Genomic DNA, 19,560 nt, shown 5'->3' with positions numbered 1-19,560 from the left:
GGGGTTCTGCTGTTCTGGCATCTCAAGGGCTCTGCCAATGTAACATGGCACCCTCAAACCAGTGCAGCAAGATCTGCACTGCAATATGACGCTACTCCTATTTTGAGCTTTGCTCAGTGCCTCAAAAATAGTTTGCGACCACATATAGAGCATCAGTGAACTCAGGAGAAATTGCACAACAAATTGTGACTGGAGAAATCGTATGGTGCAATTTCTCCAGTTACACTTGTATCACTTTGGGGTATTTTCTGTCATTTAGACCCCTCAAAGTCACCTCGAATTTGAGGTGGTCCCTAAAAAAATGGTTTTGTAAATTTTGTTGTAAAAATGAGAAATCACTGGTCAAATTTAAAAAATTATGTTTCAAATATTGCGCTGAAGTAAAGCAGACATGTGGGAAATTGTATTAATTATTTTGTGTGACATGACTCTCTGATTTAAGTGCATAAAATTAAAAGTTTGAAAATTGCTAAATTTTCACCAAATTTCCGATTTCTTGACAAATCAACGCAAGTCATAGCAAATAAATTTTACCACTACCGTGACGTACAATATGTCACGAGAAAACAGAATCAGTGCCATCCATTGAAGCGTTCCAAGGTTATGACGTCAGTTTTCAATTATTGAGATTATTGTGCTCGGGGGTGGACTGTGGGGGGGGGGGGTCTTTATGTGGTGCTCTGCTTAGGTATTCATACTGACGGCTTATGACAGGTCATTGATCCCTTAGTGACCTGCCCCCTGGTGTACATATTGATTATTATACTGTATGTATTGGGGGGAAAATCACCTTCAGCAGGCAGGTCCAAGTGGTAGCGCCTGCAATGCAGCATGATCGCATGTATAATGTGCATTAAATTGTTTTATTTAGTCACATACATTGATTCTGAAAAAAAATCTTCTCAAAATGGAGCCAGACGCGTCTGCGCAGTAGCCGTCCCGATGATCCGATAGATGCTACTATCGGCCGGCGACATTCGAGAAGAATTTTTTTTTCTGAATGAATTTATATCAGCAAATAAAGCAATTTAATGCATATTATACATGCGATCATACTGTAGCACAGGTGCCTGCCTGCTGAATGTGATTTTTTTTTCTTCAATTTTTCAATACATATAATATTCAGTATGTAAAATAGGCAGGTCACTGAGCGATCAGCGACCTGTCATAAGTCATCAGTATGAATAGCTAAGCAGAGCACCCCATAAAGACCCCCCACAGGCCGCCCCGCAGCAAGAGAATCTCATTAACTGAAAAAGATTAAACAACAACCACAAGATGGATTTCATCAACCAAGGTATCATTGTAATCAATATAAGGGCCCCAACCTGACAGAGTCTGTAGGTTACTCAGCACAATCCTGCTGACAGGTTCTCTTTAGCTAAAATAGGGCTCATAACATTCTCAGGTAGGAACACTTTATAATAATATAAAGCCATTCTAAATAATTTTCTATCTAAACACACGAGCCTCAACACATATAAGATTTGTTTTGTCTTATAACTCAATCAGTTAGTAATGCGCAATCTTGGTGACAAATCTGCTTTCACATCAAATGGATGGAGACAGATAAAAAGAAGACAAAATATTTACCTTCTCCAATTTAGTATGCAGTTCTCCAACTTCAGTCTTGCCATGATCTTTAGCCTGCACAAAAAAAACACTGTGTAAGAATATTGTTTTCTATAATTTACACGATTAATCTACTAAAACTGCCATTAAAGTCCACACAACAGAATGACTACAGGGTCAAAATAATATATAGAAAGATTATAATTTATTACCGTATTTTCCGGCGTATAAGACGACTTTTTAACCCCTAAAAATTGTCCCAAAAGTCGGGGGTCGTCTTATACGCCAGGTACGGCATGTGCAGGGAGCGATCCTGGATGTTCCCAGGGTCTGAAGGAGAGGAAACTCTCCTTCAGGCCCTGGGATCCATATTCATGTTAAAAATAAAGAATAAAAATAAAAAATATGTATATACTCACCCCTCCGAGAAGCCTGGCTGTCACCGCTGCAAGCTTCTGCCTCCGTTCCTAAGAATTGCAGAGCGTGAAGGACCTTCGATGACGTCACGGTCAGGTGACCGTTCACATGAGCGGTCACGGACCAATCACAGGACTGCGACGTCATCGAGGGTCCTTCATGCTCTGCAATTCTTAGGAACGGAGGCAGACGCTTGCAGCAGTGACAGCCAGGCTTCTCGGAGGGGTGAGTATATACATATTTTTTATTTTTATTCTTTATTTTTAACATGAATATGGATCCCAGGGCCTGAAGGAGAGTCTCCTCTCCTCCAGACCCTGGGAACCACACGCCGTATAAGATGACTGGGCGTATAAGATGACCCCCGTCTTATACAGCGGGCATATCCCAAATTCCATATTTTATATGGAAAAGTTGGGGGTCGTCTTATACACCCAGTCGTCTTATACACCAGAAAATACGGTAATTAAAACGACCAAAACATTAGGTCAAACAACAAGTCAAATAACAGCGTGTAAGAGGAAAATATGCAAAAGAATTGAAAATACATTATGGAATGTTGTACGTGTCAGAACAAATCGGGACATTGGGGACGGACCGGGTCATTGGGAGATTGGTGCCTGGTATCGCCTTTTTTCAGGTAATTATGGTCATGATATGATAGTGAGGCGGTTACCCTATACTACTATGATGCTGTGGTGATTCACTGCGGCACTGAACATAGGCACGATAGGGCAACAATAGTTGTTAACCCTGTGTTTTTGTTTGGGTTACATATGGTTAAATTGTGCTTTTGCCCGTATGTGAGGTTAATGTTTTTTTTGCTGCCTCACGTATCCCCCAATGTCCCGATTTGTTCTGACACGTACAACATTCCATAATGTATTTTCAATTCTTTTGCACATTTTCCTCTTACACGCTGTTATTTGACTTGTTGTTTGACCTAATGTTTTGGTCGTTTTAATTAATAAATTATAATCTTTCTATATATTATTTTGACCCTGTAGTCATTCTGTTGTGTGGACTTTTGTGCATTTGTACTAATGATAGGGGCGGATAGTCCGTATTGCATACACAGGGACCCTTTAATTGTTTACTGGGATCCACTGTGGTACTATGTGGCTCTGTTTGTTAGGGATTGTGTATCTAAAACTGCCATTAGTTCTAGTTAGGTATTAAGTAGGGGTGAAAAATATCACATTCAGTCTTTTGAAGTGGGTGACACACCAATGAAAGGAAAGCAGCACAGAAAACAAAATAGAAGTGTAATTTCAGGAGATCTTGCAGCAGAATGTCTGCCTCTTTCGCCTCCATTCCTTTCCCCATAGAATCTTATGAGCAGCATTAATCATGTCCAACTCAATAATGGGGAAATCTGTATTCACTGAAGACAGATTTTACCCATTACAGTAATTAAAAATGAATGATCAGTCCAGAATGAGAAAGACATATCTGCATTACAAAGTTTCCTATTTTCACTTGTACTACTGATTCATTGAAGTGAATCTGTCAGCAGGTTTTTGTATGTAATCTGAGGACAGAATGATGTAGGGGTTAAAACACTGAACTCAATGATGTGTCAAATGTCCAGCTGTGTGGTGTTGATTACTTACACCTTGTGAGTAACAATACTGTGGCTAGCTGGTCCTGTGAGCCCTGGCCCACCTCTGCCCCCTTCTGTGATAAGCAGCTCACTGTCTATAGAGAGAGCCTGGTGGGTCAGGGTCTCTTTGCCTACATCAGGCTGCTCTCAGATGTGGTAGCTAAAATCTGATGATAGATTTGCTTTTAATCTACATTCCCACTATGACTTTTTGTTGAGTTTTTTACGCTGTGTATTTTACATAATGGGAGCAGAAAATTTGCAACATCAAAAACTCACCAAAAAGCAGATTGTGGGAACGTACCCTAAGAAACCACTCCAGTGGTTTTTGTTTGTTTGTTTTAATTGTAGCGCTGGATTGGTGCCCCTAATCCAAGTTCCCCGACCCTAGTCTTATACTTACTAGTTGACGTCTTCTGCGTTTCCCAGCGCTGCTTCAGTCCCGCGCCGCCATCTTGTGACCGCAATGGCTAATTGACCGGAAGTCAGTCTCAATGTAAGTCTAGGAGAGACTCGTTCTGGCTCTCATAGATTTACTTTGAATTGTGACTTCCAATCCACTCAGCAAACACTGGAGCGATATGGCAGGTCACAAACTGCCAGAGACCAACCAAAGTGGCACCAAGAACAGAAAAAGACAGCGACTGATAAGTAAAACCTTAGGGGCAGGGAGCTTATATTAGTAGAACCACTGCAGGGCTACAATTTAAAAACAAACAAGAAAAAAACATGCTGGAGTGGTGCTTTAAAAATAAATAAATTAGGATGGTTAGTATTTCAGAGACATTTGTGCTCTTTCTGTATCACAACGATGCATGGAAGCATTGATAACAGCAAAGAGTTAAATGAAAAGAAGCAACAATCTACACTGTGTGCAGAATTATTAGGCAAGTTGCATTTTGATCACATGATACTTGTTATACATATGTATGTATATATATCTGCGCTGCAGGTATAGTCCAAGAGGAGGAGGAGGAAGGAGTCTGCTGACTCCGAAACGCGTCGGATGAATCTTGGTCTGTGGTGCGCTCCGTACCTTCTTTGAAAGCCGATCACGTGATACATCACGTGCTTGTGACGTCACGCGAGGTCCTGCAGTTTTACTGCACCTCGCCGGTAAGCTATTACAGCAAGCATGTGCTGCTTCTAACTAAAGCTAGTGGATTATCTATAACGGAATAGGGGACTGTCACCGGCCGGGACAGGCTAATACCCCACTTCCTGTGTCTTGGAAATATCGTGGAGCGATGGACATTTTTATGTAACCATCTGAAAACCAACAGGACCTTCGGACAAGTGCTTCTATTAATAACGCTGTGACTACACCAGAAAGGTAAACATACGGCACCCTTCTATTACAATTTGGTGAATTGTGTCTTGGACTATACCTGCAGCGCAGATATATATACATACATACGTTATATATTTGGCAATTGGCCTAATACTAGGACCAATTGGTAGTTGGGTCCTTATATTTGCTGCAGCAGGTTAATCCATATACATGTTATGCAGCGCCCTTAATTTTATATAATTACTTGTTATACATGTTGTCCTACTCCAAGCTGTCCAGGCTTGAGAGCCAACTACCAATTAAGTAAATCAGGTGATGTGCATCTCTGTAATGAGGAGGGGTGTTGTCTAAAAAAAAAAATGACATCAAAACCCTATATAAGGTGTGCTTAATTAGGCAACTTCCTTTTCTTTGGCAAAATGAGTCAGAAGAGAGATTTGACAGGCTCTGAAAAGTCTAAAATTGTGAGATGTCTTGCAGAGGGATGCAGCAGTCTTGAAATTGCCAAACTTTTGAAGCGTGATCACCAAACAATCAAGTGTTTCATGGCAAATAGCCAACAGGGTCGCAAGAAGCGCGTTGGGAAAAAAGGCAGCAGGCACGCTGTCTGGGTGTTATGTTTGACTCCGATCTTTCCTTCACCTCCCTCATACAATCTCTTGCCCGCTCGTGCTGCTTACACCTAAAGAACATCTCTAGAATCCGCCCTTTTCTCACCATGGAGACAACAAAAACGCTCACTGACGCCCTAATCCACTCCCGTCTGGACTACTGCAACTCCCTATTAATTGGCCTCCCCCTCACGCGACTTTCCCCTCTCCAGTCTATCCTTAATGCAGCAGCCAGGGTCGTCCATCTGGCTAATCGTTACTCGGACGGGTCAGCTCTTCGCCAGTCATTACACTGGCTGCCCATTCATTACAGGATACAATTCAAAGTACTTGTTCTCACCCACAAAGCTCTCCACAGTGCGGCACCGCCTTACATCTCCTCCCTCATTTCTCTCTATCGGCCTAACCGACCGCTGCGCTCTGCAAACGACTTTCGACTATCCTCTGCACTAATCCGCACCTCCCACTCCCGACTCTAAGACTTCTCACGTGCTGCACCAATCCTCTGGAATGCTCTACCCCAAGATATTATAACCATCCACAATTTGCATAGTTTTAGGCGCTCGCTCAAAACACATTTGTTCAGAGCGGCCTATCACGTTCCCTAATCAAACTCATTTTATGTTTGTGTGTGTGTAGCCCATTCGCTATCTCCATCTACCCCCCACTCCCTGAAGATGGCTGGACCATCATTGTAAATACATCATTGTAAATACGCACCTGTGCTTTGTATCTCCCCCACCTCATTGTAGATTGTAAGCTCTCACGAGCAGGGTCGTCGTATTTTGTTTTATTCTGCTTTATTACTGTATTGTTAACATTGTTACCTATGACTGTTGTGTTTGAAACTGTTAAACTGTAAAGCGCTGCGGAATATGTTGGCGCTATATAAATAAAGATTATTATTATTATTAAAGGCGCAAAATAACTGCACATGAATTGACGAAAATCAAGCGTGAAGCTGCCAAGATGCCATTTGCCACCAGTTTTGCCATATTTCAGAGCTGCAACGTTACTGGAGTAACAAAAAGCACAAGGTGTGCGATACTCAGGGACATGGCCAAGGTAAGGAAGGCTGAAAAACGACCAACATTGAACAAGAAACATAAGATAAACCGTCAAGACCAGGCACAGAAATATCTTAAGACTGACTTTTCACAGGTTTTATGGACTGATGAAATGAGAGTGAACCTTGATGGGCCAGAGGCTGGATCAGTAAAGGGCAGAGAGCTCCACTCTGACTCAGACGCCAGCAAGGTGGAGGTGGGGTACTGGTATGGGCTGGTATCATCAAAGATGAACTTGTGGGACCTTTTCGGGTTGAGGATGGAGTGAAGCTCAACTCCCAGACCTACTGCCAGTTTCTGGAATACAACGTCTGCAAGCAGTGGTACAGGAAGAAGTCGGTATCGTTCAAGAAAAACATGATTTTCATGCAGGACAATGCTCCATCACATGCCTCCAACTACTCCACAGCGTGGCTGGCCAGTAAAGGTCTCAAAGAAGAAAAAATAATGACATGGCGGCCCCCTTGTTCACCTGATCTGAACCCCATAGAGAACCTGTGGTCCCTCATAAAATGTGAGATCTACAGGGAGGGAAAACAGTCCACCTCTCGGAACAGCGTCTGGGAGGCTGTGGGGGCTACTGCATGCAATGTTGATCGTAAACAGATCAAGCAACTGACAGAATCTATGGATGGAAGGCTGTTGGGTGTCATCATAAAGAAAGGTGGCTATATTGGTCACTTTTTTTGTGTGTGTGCGAGGGGGGGGGGGGGGGGAGTTGTTTTTGCATGTCAGAAATGTTTATTTCTAAATTTTGTGAAGTTATATCGGTTTACCTGGTGAAAATAAAGAAGAGAGGTGGGAATATATTTGGTTTTTATTAAGTTGCCTAATAATTCTGCACAGTAATAGTTACCTGCACAAACCACTCCAACTTCCAAAAATATTAAGCTTTGATATTTATGAGTCTTTTGGGTTGATTGAGAACATAGTTGTTGATCAATAATAAAAAATAATCCTCTAAAATACAACTTACCTAATAATTCTGCACACAGTGTATTGTTCAAGGATACTGCTCTCTCCGGGTTCTCCTCCTTCACTGCATCTTTTGCCAGCTCTTACTCCTCTCCCCCTTACTAACAGGGTTCCTCGATGCTCAGTCCTAGGCCCCTTACTATTCTATATATATAAAGCTCCTATTGGACAAACCATCAGCAGATTTGGTTTGCAGTACCATTTCTTGCCGACGACACCCAATTATACAGCTCTTCTCCTGATACCCCCCTTAATACAAAATATCAGGGATTGTCTGTCCACTATCTCTAATGTCATGTCCTCCCGCTATCTGAATCTCTCCAAAACTGAACTTCTCATGTTTCTTCCCTCTATTAACCTACCTATACTCGATACTGCAAGCACCTTGGTTGGTTCAACCATAAATTTCCAAGCAGTACACTCGCTGTCATGAGGTCATATTTTAAACAGAACTTTCCTCTATTCCCTTTATCCAATCACTTGCTCATGTTACCAGCATCTTAAAAACATCTCCAGAGTCAGTCCTTTTCTCACCTTTGAAACTGCAAAAACTCTTACTAACTCGTATTCATTCTTGTCTGGACTACTGCAACTCTTTACTGATCGCTCTTCCCCAAACTTTCTCCTCACCAATCCGTCCTGGATGCAGCATCCAGAGACGTATTTCTGTCCAGCCGCTTCACCGATGCCTCCACCTTGTGCCAGTCATTACACTGGTTGCCCATCCACTACAGAATATAATACAATCTTATCTCTCTCACCCACAAATCTCTTCATAGTTCTGCACCACCCTATATCTCATGCCTCATCTCTATCACCCTACCAGTGCGCTCCGTTCTGCAACTGATCCAAGACTATTATCCTCCATAATCCAAACCGCGCACCTCCGTCTCCAAGACTTCTCTTGCGCTGTGCCAGTGTTCTGGAATGCACTACTCCAAATGATCTGACATATCTAGCCCACATGTTTTTAAGAGTGCTTTCAAAACACATCTCTTTAGACAGGTCTATCACCTCAGCTCAACAACCTAACTCTCCACTGTTCTCTCCTTCTAAATGTTAATTATTATCTGCTCCCTCCTATTCACCCACTATGCACCCAGTAACGGTAACTGCACTTAGACAGATACTGGCTGATGACTGGATCATGCACCTTTATATGAAAACCCTTATTTATTATAATGAAGGCTGCACCATATATAAAGAGAATATTCTGCCTACTGTGTCCCCCGTTTCCTTATACATGGTAAGCTTGCGAGCACGGCCCTCACTCCCCCTGTAACTGTTGAACTTTTTGTTACTTTGTATTGTCTGCACATGTCCAGGCTTAATTGTAAACTGCTGCAGAATATATTGGTACTAAATAAATAAAAATTATGATATTATCTATAGTCATGTCTTCAGTTTTTATCACGACATTAGGGTCAAAGATTATAGCAAAAAAAAATAAAAAAAAATTAAAATATAAATTCAAATTTGTATAATATGCTAAACTGAAAAGCTGGATGACCTTCAGAAGTTTCTGCTGACAATCTGTAGCTTTGCGTTTAAATTCTTCTGCCGCTGATCTTGACTCCCTTAATTCTGTCTCATACAGGTCGCTACGATTTCGAGCAGCTAAGAGGTCTTCTTCTAACTGCTGCATCATCAACTTCATCTCTTCCAGTTGGGCTTGAAACTCCTGAAGGGAGCGACATCAACCAGTAAATAATAATCACTTCTCAGCACAAATTAACCATACCCTTTCACAATATTGCTGTTCCAATATTACCGTATTTTTCGGACTATAAGACGCACTTTTTTCCTCCAAAAAATGTGGAGGAAAATGGGGGGTGCATCTTTTAGTCCGGATGTACCTGCTCTGGCTGAGGTGGGGGAGCGGCAGTGGCAGAGCAGCGGGTCACAGGAGGCAGGAGCCAGCAGCTGCAGCCAACTCTTGTACCCGCTGCTAAAGAAATTAATATTCACTGCATTCCACGCCCATGGGTGTGGAGGACAGGGAATATTCATTTCTCTTTAATAGCGGACACGCTGTTAGCCGCAAGCTCCTTGCAGCTGCCTGGGTTCGCGTGTGCCCGCTACTTAAGGAAATGAATATTCACTGCTCTCCAATCCCATAGGCGTGGAGTGCAGTGAATATTTATTCCCTTTAGTAGCAGGCACACGTGAATGCCCGGCAGCTGCAGGAAGCACGCGGATAACACTGTGCCCGCTATTAAAGAGCAATGAATATTAACTGCTCTCCACACACATAGTCCTGACGTGGAGATCAGCGAGTATTCTGGCAGCTGTCCTCTGCTTGTAAGTAGCGCATGGCGTCCCTGCCAAGCGCTGCTTACAAGCATAAATCAGCTGCTGGCATCAGAACAAGACTCTGCGAGGGAGCGCAGGAAGGTAAGTATAATGGTTTATGGGGGTTTTTTTATGTTTATCTGATGAGGGCCATGCATACCGGGATAGGGATGGTGGCCAATCATGCCAGGATAAGGATGGGGCCGTGCATACCAGGACGGAGATGGGGACCATGCCTACCAGGATAGGGATGAGTGGGACCATGCCTACTAGGATAGGGATGAGGGGGCCATGCCTATCAGGCTAGGGATAAGGGGGACATGGCTACCAGGCTAGGGATAGGAGGGATATTCCTACCAGGTTAGGGATGAGGGAGACATGCCTACCAGGATAGGGATGAGGGGGCCATGCATACCAGGATAGGGATGAGGGGGCCATGCATACCAGGATAGGGATGAGGGGAACATGTATACCAGGATAAGAGATATTAGTACAGAATTGACCAATTTTTTGCTTCAATTTTTTTTTCGAATTTCCTCCTCTAGACGCGCGTCTTATAGGTCTTAAAAGTATGGTAAATCATGCACAACAGGCTAGAAACACTCACATTGGAAGTTACTGAGAATATCATAAAAATGCAAAGTTAAGCTAAAGAATAAGTTAGAGAAGGATTCAGACATCAAGGCAAATTTAGGAACCCTTACCCAGAAGGCTTCCAAACTAATTAGCTGAGAGGAAAGAGCTTACCTGCTCCTTAATATCTTGCAGCTTCCGGCTCTGTTCTCGGATATCATGAAGAAGCTGCAGAGCCTTGTCATCCTCCTGGGAGACCTCCATCCGGGCCTGCTCTAGGCTGCGCTTTAAACTCTGTAGCATGGAACATTTTAAATGTATAAAATATTTGATTAGTAACACGGAGACGTAAGATATTTTACTGTCATTAGAAACTAATGGGAGTAGAGAGGTTAGGAACAGGATGCTGGATTTATCGACAAAACCCATCAAAGCAATATTATAGAAGTATATTTCAACGCAAAGTTATTCTTCATCTACCATCAAAATGGACCACAACTATTTAGTGCTACATTCATGTTTTTGGCAATTCTATAATACTGATAAACAACAGCCTGGAACAGGAAAGCCTGGAAAGAGAAGGGCAGCACAGTGGCTCAATGGTTAGCTCCTGTTGCTTTTCATTGCTGGGGTCCTGGGTTCAAATCCCACCAAGAAGAACATCTGCAAGGAGTTTGTATGTTCTCCCCATGTTTGCGTAGTTTTTTTCCAAGTTCTATGATTGTCTCCCACACTCCAAAGACATACTGATAGGGAATTTAGATTTTGAGCTCCAATGTGGACAGTGATAACGATGTCCATAAAGCATTGTGGAAATTAATGGCGCTATATACACAAGTAAATTAATTAAATTAAACTTTCTGAACCCCCCAAAATAGAATAACACTGATGTCAAAGTCTATGGGAGTTACAGAAAGAGTGGGATAAGCAGCCAGGCATGTGCCTACCTGGTAAGAAGGAGCTGGTGGGTGGCAAGTATGGACTTTACAGTAACTGCATAAACCTATGCGCCTGTAATTTCATAGTGACATTAGGCTGCTTCATAAATCTATTGCTCCATTATTCCAGGCTAAGAAGCAGCTTTCTGTAGTTTCTTCAGTAGGTTTTATTACAAACGTTTATTCCCTATGATCACTACTTTATGACATTTCTCCAGTTCTAAGAAGCCCCAGCAGCATTACCATACACGGATGAGAATTACACAAGTAGCTTTCTGTTTCAGAGCTCCTTTATAACACAAGTCACCAGCCCCTGGACCAACATTATTCTGAGAAGTACAGCTGTGCGCTAAAGAGCTGTCATTAGTAATGGCATAATGTCATTGATGTGACACCTGCAAACACAGATGCAATCTGCTGTAGAGAAGAGAAGGACTATGCGAACAGGTTGTGCAACCCAATCCAAGACTCCATGTCACCCGTTCCACTTATAGATTGGGAAATTCTATTTACAGCAATTCTCTAATATATACCTATTAGGTGAATCACTCCTTTACAAGTGGGAGTAATAGAGCTAACGGGTAGAGGAACATCAGATTCCCTGCGGATGCTCTCACGAGCATTATCAACAAAATACAGGCTTCTCTTATGACTTCTGCATCCTGCCAAAAACACTTGTCAGAGAATAACTGTACATGCAGAACCTTTGTATACTAGCTCTCCACTGCGATCCTATATGGTGGGAGCAGAAGACAGAGGGACATATGCCGCCGCGCAATGGAATATATTATTATTTGCATTCAATATTTTCTCTATGTGCTTTCATTGTTGGTAAAGAATACAAACTAGTCCTTCTCCCCAACCACCTCAGAGCCATCAACACAACAGCTATTCCAACCCCATACAGAAAACAGTCCATCACTCTTTGTGGGCATTTGCTATAGGCTTTGGCTGCCTTTTACATGAAAATATTGGGTGAAATCCAAATATCTCTGGTTTTAGCATCTATCCCTTGTATTCTATGGTGCCTAGGTCACACTAGCCACTATATTATCTTGTTAAAGGGAACCCGTCAGCTGAAACATGCTGTCCAATCCACAGTCAACATATATCACGCAGTGGCTGTATGATCTCACCCAGGTATATTTGACTTTGAAAATCTGTGGCATTTAAGAGAAAAACATACTTTAATAGCTGCTGGAGACTAGTCAGACACGCAGGTCCCCAGTGGCTTCTGCCCGCTCGCTGCACTGGATTAACAGGTCTCTGCTGGTACACACAAGCAGGGAGAGACCTGTCAATCCAGAGCAGAAGACTCAGAGAAGCCGCCGAGGACTCGCCTGTCCGACTAGTCCCCAGCACCTATCAAAGTATAGCCGCAGCATTTCAGAGTCAAACATACCTGGTTGAGATGATACAGCCTGTGTACAATACATGCAGCCCATGAATAAGGCAGCAAGTGTCAGCTGTCAGGTTTAAATCATCATTTTGTCTATTATTGCTATTTCTTTATTTCAACCCATACTTATTGAAATATACAAAATGTATTGTCTTGTCAGCCTTCTCTAAAAATAACTATGGATTTACCCCAAATCTTAGGTTAATGGAGATATCCAAATTAGAAAAACACATAGGACAGAAAGGTCACAAAAATGGCTTTGGTCATTAAAGAAGCCTTGGCATTGGTTCATACAGAGTGAAAGAGAGTAATAACAGGTAATGGAAAGCATAATGTCAGCCTGAAGATACAGTGACTGGAGTTGAAGCACTGCAGACATTGACATCTTTTAGTCTGTTGGACAAAATGCTGAACTTCAAAGAGATGTAGAAAAGCTGCGGAGACACCATCACGTGTTTCTCAACGCAAGCAATGAATAGCCAGGTCTTTCACCGGGAAGGAATAACCACGGGAAGGGCAGCATCCAATAAAGGAAAACCACCTTTACCAAAACATGGTATCCATCCACAGACAGCTGTTTCGGGGAATTTGCCCCTCATCAGTGTGGAGTAGGAAACTGGCGATTAGGAGCAGTGCCTAGTGAAAAGGCTATAAACATAAGGATGAATGACCTCGGGGAGATCAAAACATCCAACACCGCAGAGACACCATCACGTGATTCTCAACGCAGTGATCCAGAACACTGCCCCCATCCCTTATGGGAAATATGCAAATGCATGTAGAAAAGCCGCGGAGACTCCATCACGTGTTTCTCAATGCAAGCAATGAATAGCCAGGTCTTTCACCGGGAAGGAACAACCACGGGAAGGGCAGCATCCAATAAAGGAAAACCACCTTTGCCAAAACATGGTATCCATCCACAGACAGCTGTTTCAGGGTATTTGCCCCTCATCAGTGTGGAGTAGGAAACTGGCTATTAGGAGCAGTGCCTAGTGAAAAGGCTATAAACATAAGGATGAATGACCTCGGGGAGATCAAAACATCCAACACCGCAGAGACACCATCACGTGATTCTCAACGCAGTGATCCAGAACACTGCCCCCATCCCTTATGGGAAATATGCAAATGCATGTAGAAAAGCCGCGGAGACTCCATCACGTGTTTCTCAATGCAAGCAATGAATAGCCAGGTCTTTCACCGGGAAGGAACAACCACGGGAAGGGCAGCATCCAATAAAGGAAAACCACCTTTGCCAAAACATGGTATCCATCCACAGACAGCTGTTTCAGGGTATTTGCCCCTCATCAGTGTGGAGTAGGAAACTGGCTATTAGGAGCAGTGCCTAGTGAAAAGGCTATAAACATAAGGATGAATGACCTCGGGGAGATCAAAACATCCAACACCGCGGAGACACCATCACGTGTTTCTCAATGCAGTGATCCAGAACACTGCCCCCATCCCTTATGGGAAATATGCAAATGCATGTAGAAAAGCCGCGGAGACACCATCACGTGTTTCTCAACGCAAGCAATGAATAGCCAGGTCTTTCACCAGGAAGGAACAACCATGTGTCTTGCTGTCTCCGCGGCTTTTCTACATGCATTTGCATATTTCCCATAAGGGATGGGGGCAGTGTTCTGGATCACTGCGCTGAGAAACACGTGATGGTGTCTACGCGGTGTTGGATGTTTTGATCTCCCCGAGGTCATTCATCCTTATGTTTATAGCCTTTTCACTAGGCACTGCTCCTAATAGCCAGTTTCCTACTCCACACTGATGAGGGGCAAATACCCCGAAACAGCTGTCTGTGGATGGATACCATGTTTTGGTAAAGGTGGTTTTCCTTTATTGGATGCTGCCCTTCCCATGGTTGTTCCTTCCCGGTGAAAGACCTGGCTATTCATTGCTTGCGTTGAGAAACACGTGATGGTGTCTCCGCGGCTTTTCTACATGCATTTGCATATTTCCCATAAGGGATGGGGGCAGTGCTCTGGATCACTGCGTTGAGAAACACGTGATGGTGTCTCCGCAGTGTTGGATGCTTTGATCTCCCCGAGGTCATTCATCCTTATGTTTATGAACATAAAAGAGAAACTCAATAAACGTACCTGTGGCGCCCCAGGGTCCTGGTCGTCACAGTAGCATTGCTTTCCTCACGGGGAGAGTGATGTTACGTTTGGAGGCAAGAAGGGATAACTGTAACCAGGTAAACACAGGCATGCAACACATTCACACTCCAGGCCACCAGGGGGAGCTTTTGATCCTATTTACTAGGTGACTCCCCATATATATGGTAGTTTGTAGGGAAAGTTAGTCAGTTCTTGAAAGGAAAAAGACTGGAGCAGTCTGAGGCCGAAGAGGGTTTACGGAGCTGTGTAGCCACAGTGCTGCAGCTCCTGGAAAGAGACACACAGAAAGCCGAATATATTGCAGTAAGCGTGTAGGAGAGTGAAACACAGGAGAAGATATCAGTGGGAGACCAGCCCCGAGCAGGCTGCCTCCTTCTGAGGCGCAGAGACCGGTAGCCGGAACACCAAGGTTGTAAGGGACTCCACGACTTACATCAGAGACCGGCAGGACAGCTGAACTCCAAGTTACCTGTCTGCCCTAAAACCCAGGAGACACGGTGACACCTATAGATCCCGGGGCATGCTAGAGTCCCTATAAACAGACTAAAGTCACCGGACATATGGGTTATGTCCTATCCTATACGGGGGACAGAGAGAGAGAACATCTGTGAGGACCTTATCTGAAGCCATAGGCAGTAAGGGACTACAACACCACAGTGCTAGAGGAAGGCTTTGATTTCCACCTGGATAAGAAGACTCCTAACTTGCCTCCAAGCCGGCCGGACCCTGCCTGCCCTGTGATCTGGAGCCCTGGACTGTGGCTGCCTGAAGTCTTCAGTAAACCAGGTAAAGAGACTGCAAACTTGTGTCCTTGTTCTTTACTGCGCCATTCACCATCTTCCATCTACACACCGGGAGCCCTGGGGATATACTTCACTTGTGGGAAGTTATACCATCTAGCTGCCATAACATCACCACAGAGGACCCCTTAAAGCAGCGTCGGTCCCCACTGACCGAATACCACAGGTGGCGTCACGAACATAAACTTTATTCCTTTTAAAGACCTTTCCCTTTTACATGGGCGCCCAGGGCCACGGACCGGGTTGCCACGTGACATCCCCCTGTGAACGCAGGACCCGGTACCGAGTACCCCACGGCCCTGGCGGGCGACTCATACCACGCATGAAGAGCTAAGAGCAGATACCCAAGTCATACCATTATATTGGGTGATAAAATAATATTGATGACCTATTCTGATCAGTTGATATTTGCTCTGATAGCGAACAGATGGTAAACCGTTAGAAGGAACCATTTAACACATAGTAGCCGCTGTTGGGTGCTGAAGAACAGCTCCTATTCTTTTGATAGCAGATGTTGTGCAGAACCCAGCAACAGCCGCTACACATTAAGTAAAGCAGCGCTTTCCAGCTCCGTTTTAAGTGTTTACATCAGACAGCCGATAGAGTTTGTAACAGCTAAACAATGTGTTGCCCGGACAACCACAAATCTGATATTAATGATATATCCTACAGGTACGTCATCACTGCAATTTCATCAGACAACCTCTTTAACGAAGGACAACATGTTATCATGACAGTGACAGGTCATGACATTAACTTTTTATCAGTCACAACAAGCAATATTGTCTGGATTATTGCTTAATATATACCCGTTGTCCTAATTAGTGAATGACAGCCACTCTAAAGCATTGGTCTGACAGCCACAAGGGGCCAACAAACAAAGAAGCAGAAGTATAGCACATATGAAGGATCAGCAGGTGAGATCCATGCAGTTGGCTGTGTAGATACTCTCCGCCTGTATAACACTATCCATTTAATCAATGTTCTGAAAAACTGAAAAATATCGGGAGGTGGGTTTGAATCCAAGTGGGATGAAAAGGTGAAAATATGCAATTCCACCATTATTTTTTGGGTTATGTTTGTATGGTGTTGACAGTATGGTAAAAGTCACCTGTCTACATGATTGTCCAGGTTAGTACAATTAGGGATCCCTAATTTGCATATGTATTTTTCTCATTATTTGAATGTGCTAAAAACATTCAGAAGTTTATAAAAATGTGGCTTCTTTTGCCATTTACCAAGACATGTAACAAGGGGTGTGGAGACGCGTAAACCAAACCACCGACTCCTCAACTTCCCTGACTTCCGACTCCAACTCCACAGCACTGCCCCCTACTGAGCATTTACAGAAAGTGTAGCACAGATTCATCACTACGACTCCACAGCAATACAGTATGGCATTATATAGTGAAAATAGCAGGCTATGAAGAAGATCAGGCTGAGCAGAGTTGAGCTTCACAGGAGCATCAAGATGGAAGAAACAGGGACTTCAGAAGGTCACTGGCTGCCATGGCACCTATCAGTGCACTAGTCATTAGATCGTGGGGGGCTATTGTGCTACACTTACATCCTGCTGTCAGAGATTGCAGATGCATTCGGCATGAAATCCAGTGAACAAATAGGTGTCATGTTCCTTATTTCTGAGGATAAGCACCACTGAAAGGCTATGGGGCTAATCCTAGTGTGAATCTATGGGGCACCCACAGAACAGCCATTGCACAAATAGGGGGCAGCCTTGAATTTCTGACACGGAACTACACTGTCGATTTTACAGAGAACATGTCAGCAGAATTTCGCTCCCCAAACTATTCATATGTGCATGTAGTTCTTTCAAAGACAGGTCCAGCAATACCTTTACATGGCCAGTCCATTCCTCCGTTTCTAAGAAATCAGCTTTTTTAGTGATTTAATTGATGTGCAAATGAGGCTGTAGATCTGATACCTCCGTCACTCCAGCTCTATTCCCCGCCCAGCATAGTATTTTCCTGCTTGACTGACTGCTCCTTTGCCTGAAGTCACACAGTATAAAGGCTGTAAGTGAAGCATGATGAGGCGACGCTGGGAAGAAGCAGAGCTGGAGTGACAGAGGGTTTAGATCTACAGCCTCATTTGCACATCAATTAAAACACTCATTTCTCAGTAACAGACTGGCCATGAAAAGGTATTGCTGGACTTGTCTTTGGAAGAGCTACATGAACATATACATAGTTTGGGGTGTGAAATCCTGCTGACGGATTCCCTTTAATATAACCTGCTGTTATATTGAGCAGAGATCAGCCACTGAGGAGCATGCCAATGGGTAGGCCACCAGTAATGCCTGGATAAAGGACATTACAGACTCGGACATGAAAAATCTTGCGCTGTGTTTGGAGGAAGAAGGAACTGTTTCTACAGGTGAATTACTGATATGGGATCAGTATACTCCTGTAAAAAAGTAAGAGACTCCCTAAGCTGCAGGAAGGTAAATAGCAGAGTTTCTGTGAAGTTGAGTTGTGCGCTGTTAAACCAAGTTTAAGTGGTACTGTAAAGAGAGGACTGTTGTCTGTTAATTGCAGGTGGGAAGAGTGTGCATGCACCAAGCATGATCAGCGGTTAGGATTGGCCAAGATGCCATCTTTGGTTATGCCGGTAATCTACGCTGCTTGTTGTGCACCCACAATAAAAGTTCATTATGTGGTATGAAAGTGACAGTGCGGTTTACTCTCGATATCAAATATGTGCATTTTATATTAATTGTTTTATTTTGAATGGAGCTATTGTAGGTGGATTTGAAGTTTTAAATATTTTTTTATATTTTTAAAAACTTTTTTTTTCTTTTACTTTAATAGTCTAGAAGCTGCAATCATCCAATCGTTTGTGCTACACACAACAGGGATGGAGCCCTGCTGTGTGTAGCAAAAATGCTCACTTGCTGGGCGGCCTTCATAGTGATCCAGCAATGACAATACACATAATTATGTTTTTTGTCACTGCAACATTGCAATAAATTGCAATAACGAGTGATCAACAGATCTATCTACACCAAAATGGTATCACTAAAAATGTCAGATCAGCGCACAAAAATTAATCCCTCACCCGGCCACAGATCCCAAAAAATGGAGACGCTTTATTTGACAAACTTTGGATTTTTTTTTTTCACCACTTAAATAAAAAAGAACCTAGATATGTTTGTTATCTACGAACTCGTAATGACCTGGAGAATCATAATGGCAGGTAAGTTTTAGCATTTAGTGAAAAAACAATTATGGAATTGCACTTTTTTTTTTTGCAATTGCACCACTTTGTAATTTTGAATGGCACCATTGATTTTACCATATCATGTACTGGAAAACAGGAAAAAAATGCAACTTGTCCCGCAAAAAAAAAACAAGCCTTCACATTGCCATATTGACCGAAAAATAAAGTTATGGGTTAAAGGGGTGTTCCCACAAAGAAAGTTCATTTTAATCAATTGCTTGTGGAATAATTATAATTTCCACAATTAGAAGTGTTTAAATAAAATATTCCTGGTCTGATCATACCACCTCTCCTGGTGGGGGAGGGGGGAGGTTCGAGAAAAAAAGTATACAGGCTTTACAGCACGGGAACGCAAGTAAAACATTGTTTAAAATCGGGAAATCATTACTATTCAAAAATCTATTGATTAACCCCTTAACGACCGCCGATACGCCTTTTAACGGCGGCCGCTAAGGGTACTTAATCCACAGCGCCGTTAATTAACGGCGCTGTGGAAAAAGTGAATAGCGCCCCCCAGAGTCGGATTTTCTCTGGGGTCTCGGTTGCCGAGGGTAGCCGAGACCCCAGAGAACATGATTCGGGGGGTTTTTACCGACCCCCGAGTTGCGATCGCCGGTAATTAACCGTTTACCGGCGGTCGCAACAAAAAAAAAAAA

The 19,560-nt window shown here is 43.2% G+C and overlaps 1 protein-coding gene across 8 annotated transcripts in view; it reads right to left on the bottom strand.

Annotated features, from left to right (window-relative positions):
- CIT (citron rho-interacting serine/threonine kinase) overlaps positions 1–19,560 on the bottom strand; it is a 205,654-nt gene that overhangs the window by 105,666 nt on the left and 80,428 nt on the right. For all 8 annotated transcript variants that reach the window (XM_077294796.1, XM_077294806.1, XM_077294822.1 and 5 more), the window contains 3 exons: positions 10,576–10,695; positions 9,047–9,217; positions 1,594–1,647 (listed from right to left, as the gene is read on the bottom strand). In XM_077294796.1, coding sequence (XP_077150911.1) covers positions 1,594–1,647; positions 9,047–9,217; positions 10,576–10,695 — 345 coding nt within the window. The remainder of the gene's footprint in view (positions 1–1,593; positions 1,648–9,046; positions 9,218–10,575; positions 10,696–19,560) is intronic.

Source organism: Ranitomeya variabilis, chromosome 1 (genome assembly GCF_051348905.1).
Source record: "Ranitomeya variabilis isolate aRanVar5 chromosome 1, aRanVar5.hap1, whole genome shotgun sequence".
Lineage (NCBI taxonomy): Eukaryota > Metazoa > Chordata > Amphibia > Anura > Dendrobatidae > Ranitomeya > Ranitomeya variabilis.
The sequence above is the reverse complement of the archived record's forward strand: the minus strand, read 5'-3'. Positions and strand labels throughout refer to the sequence as shown.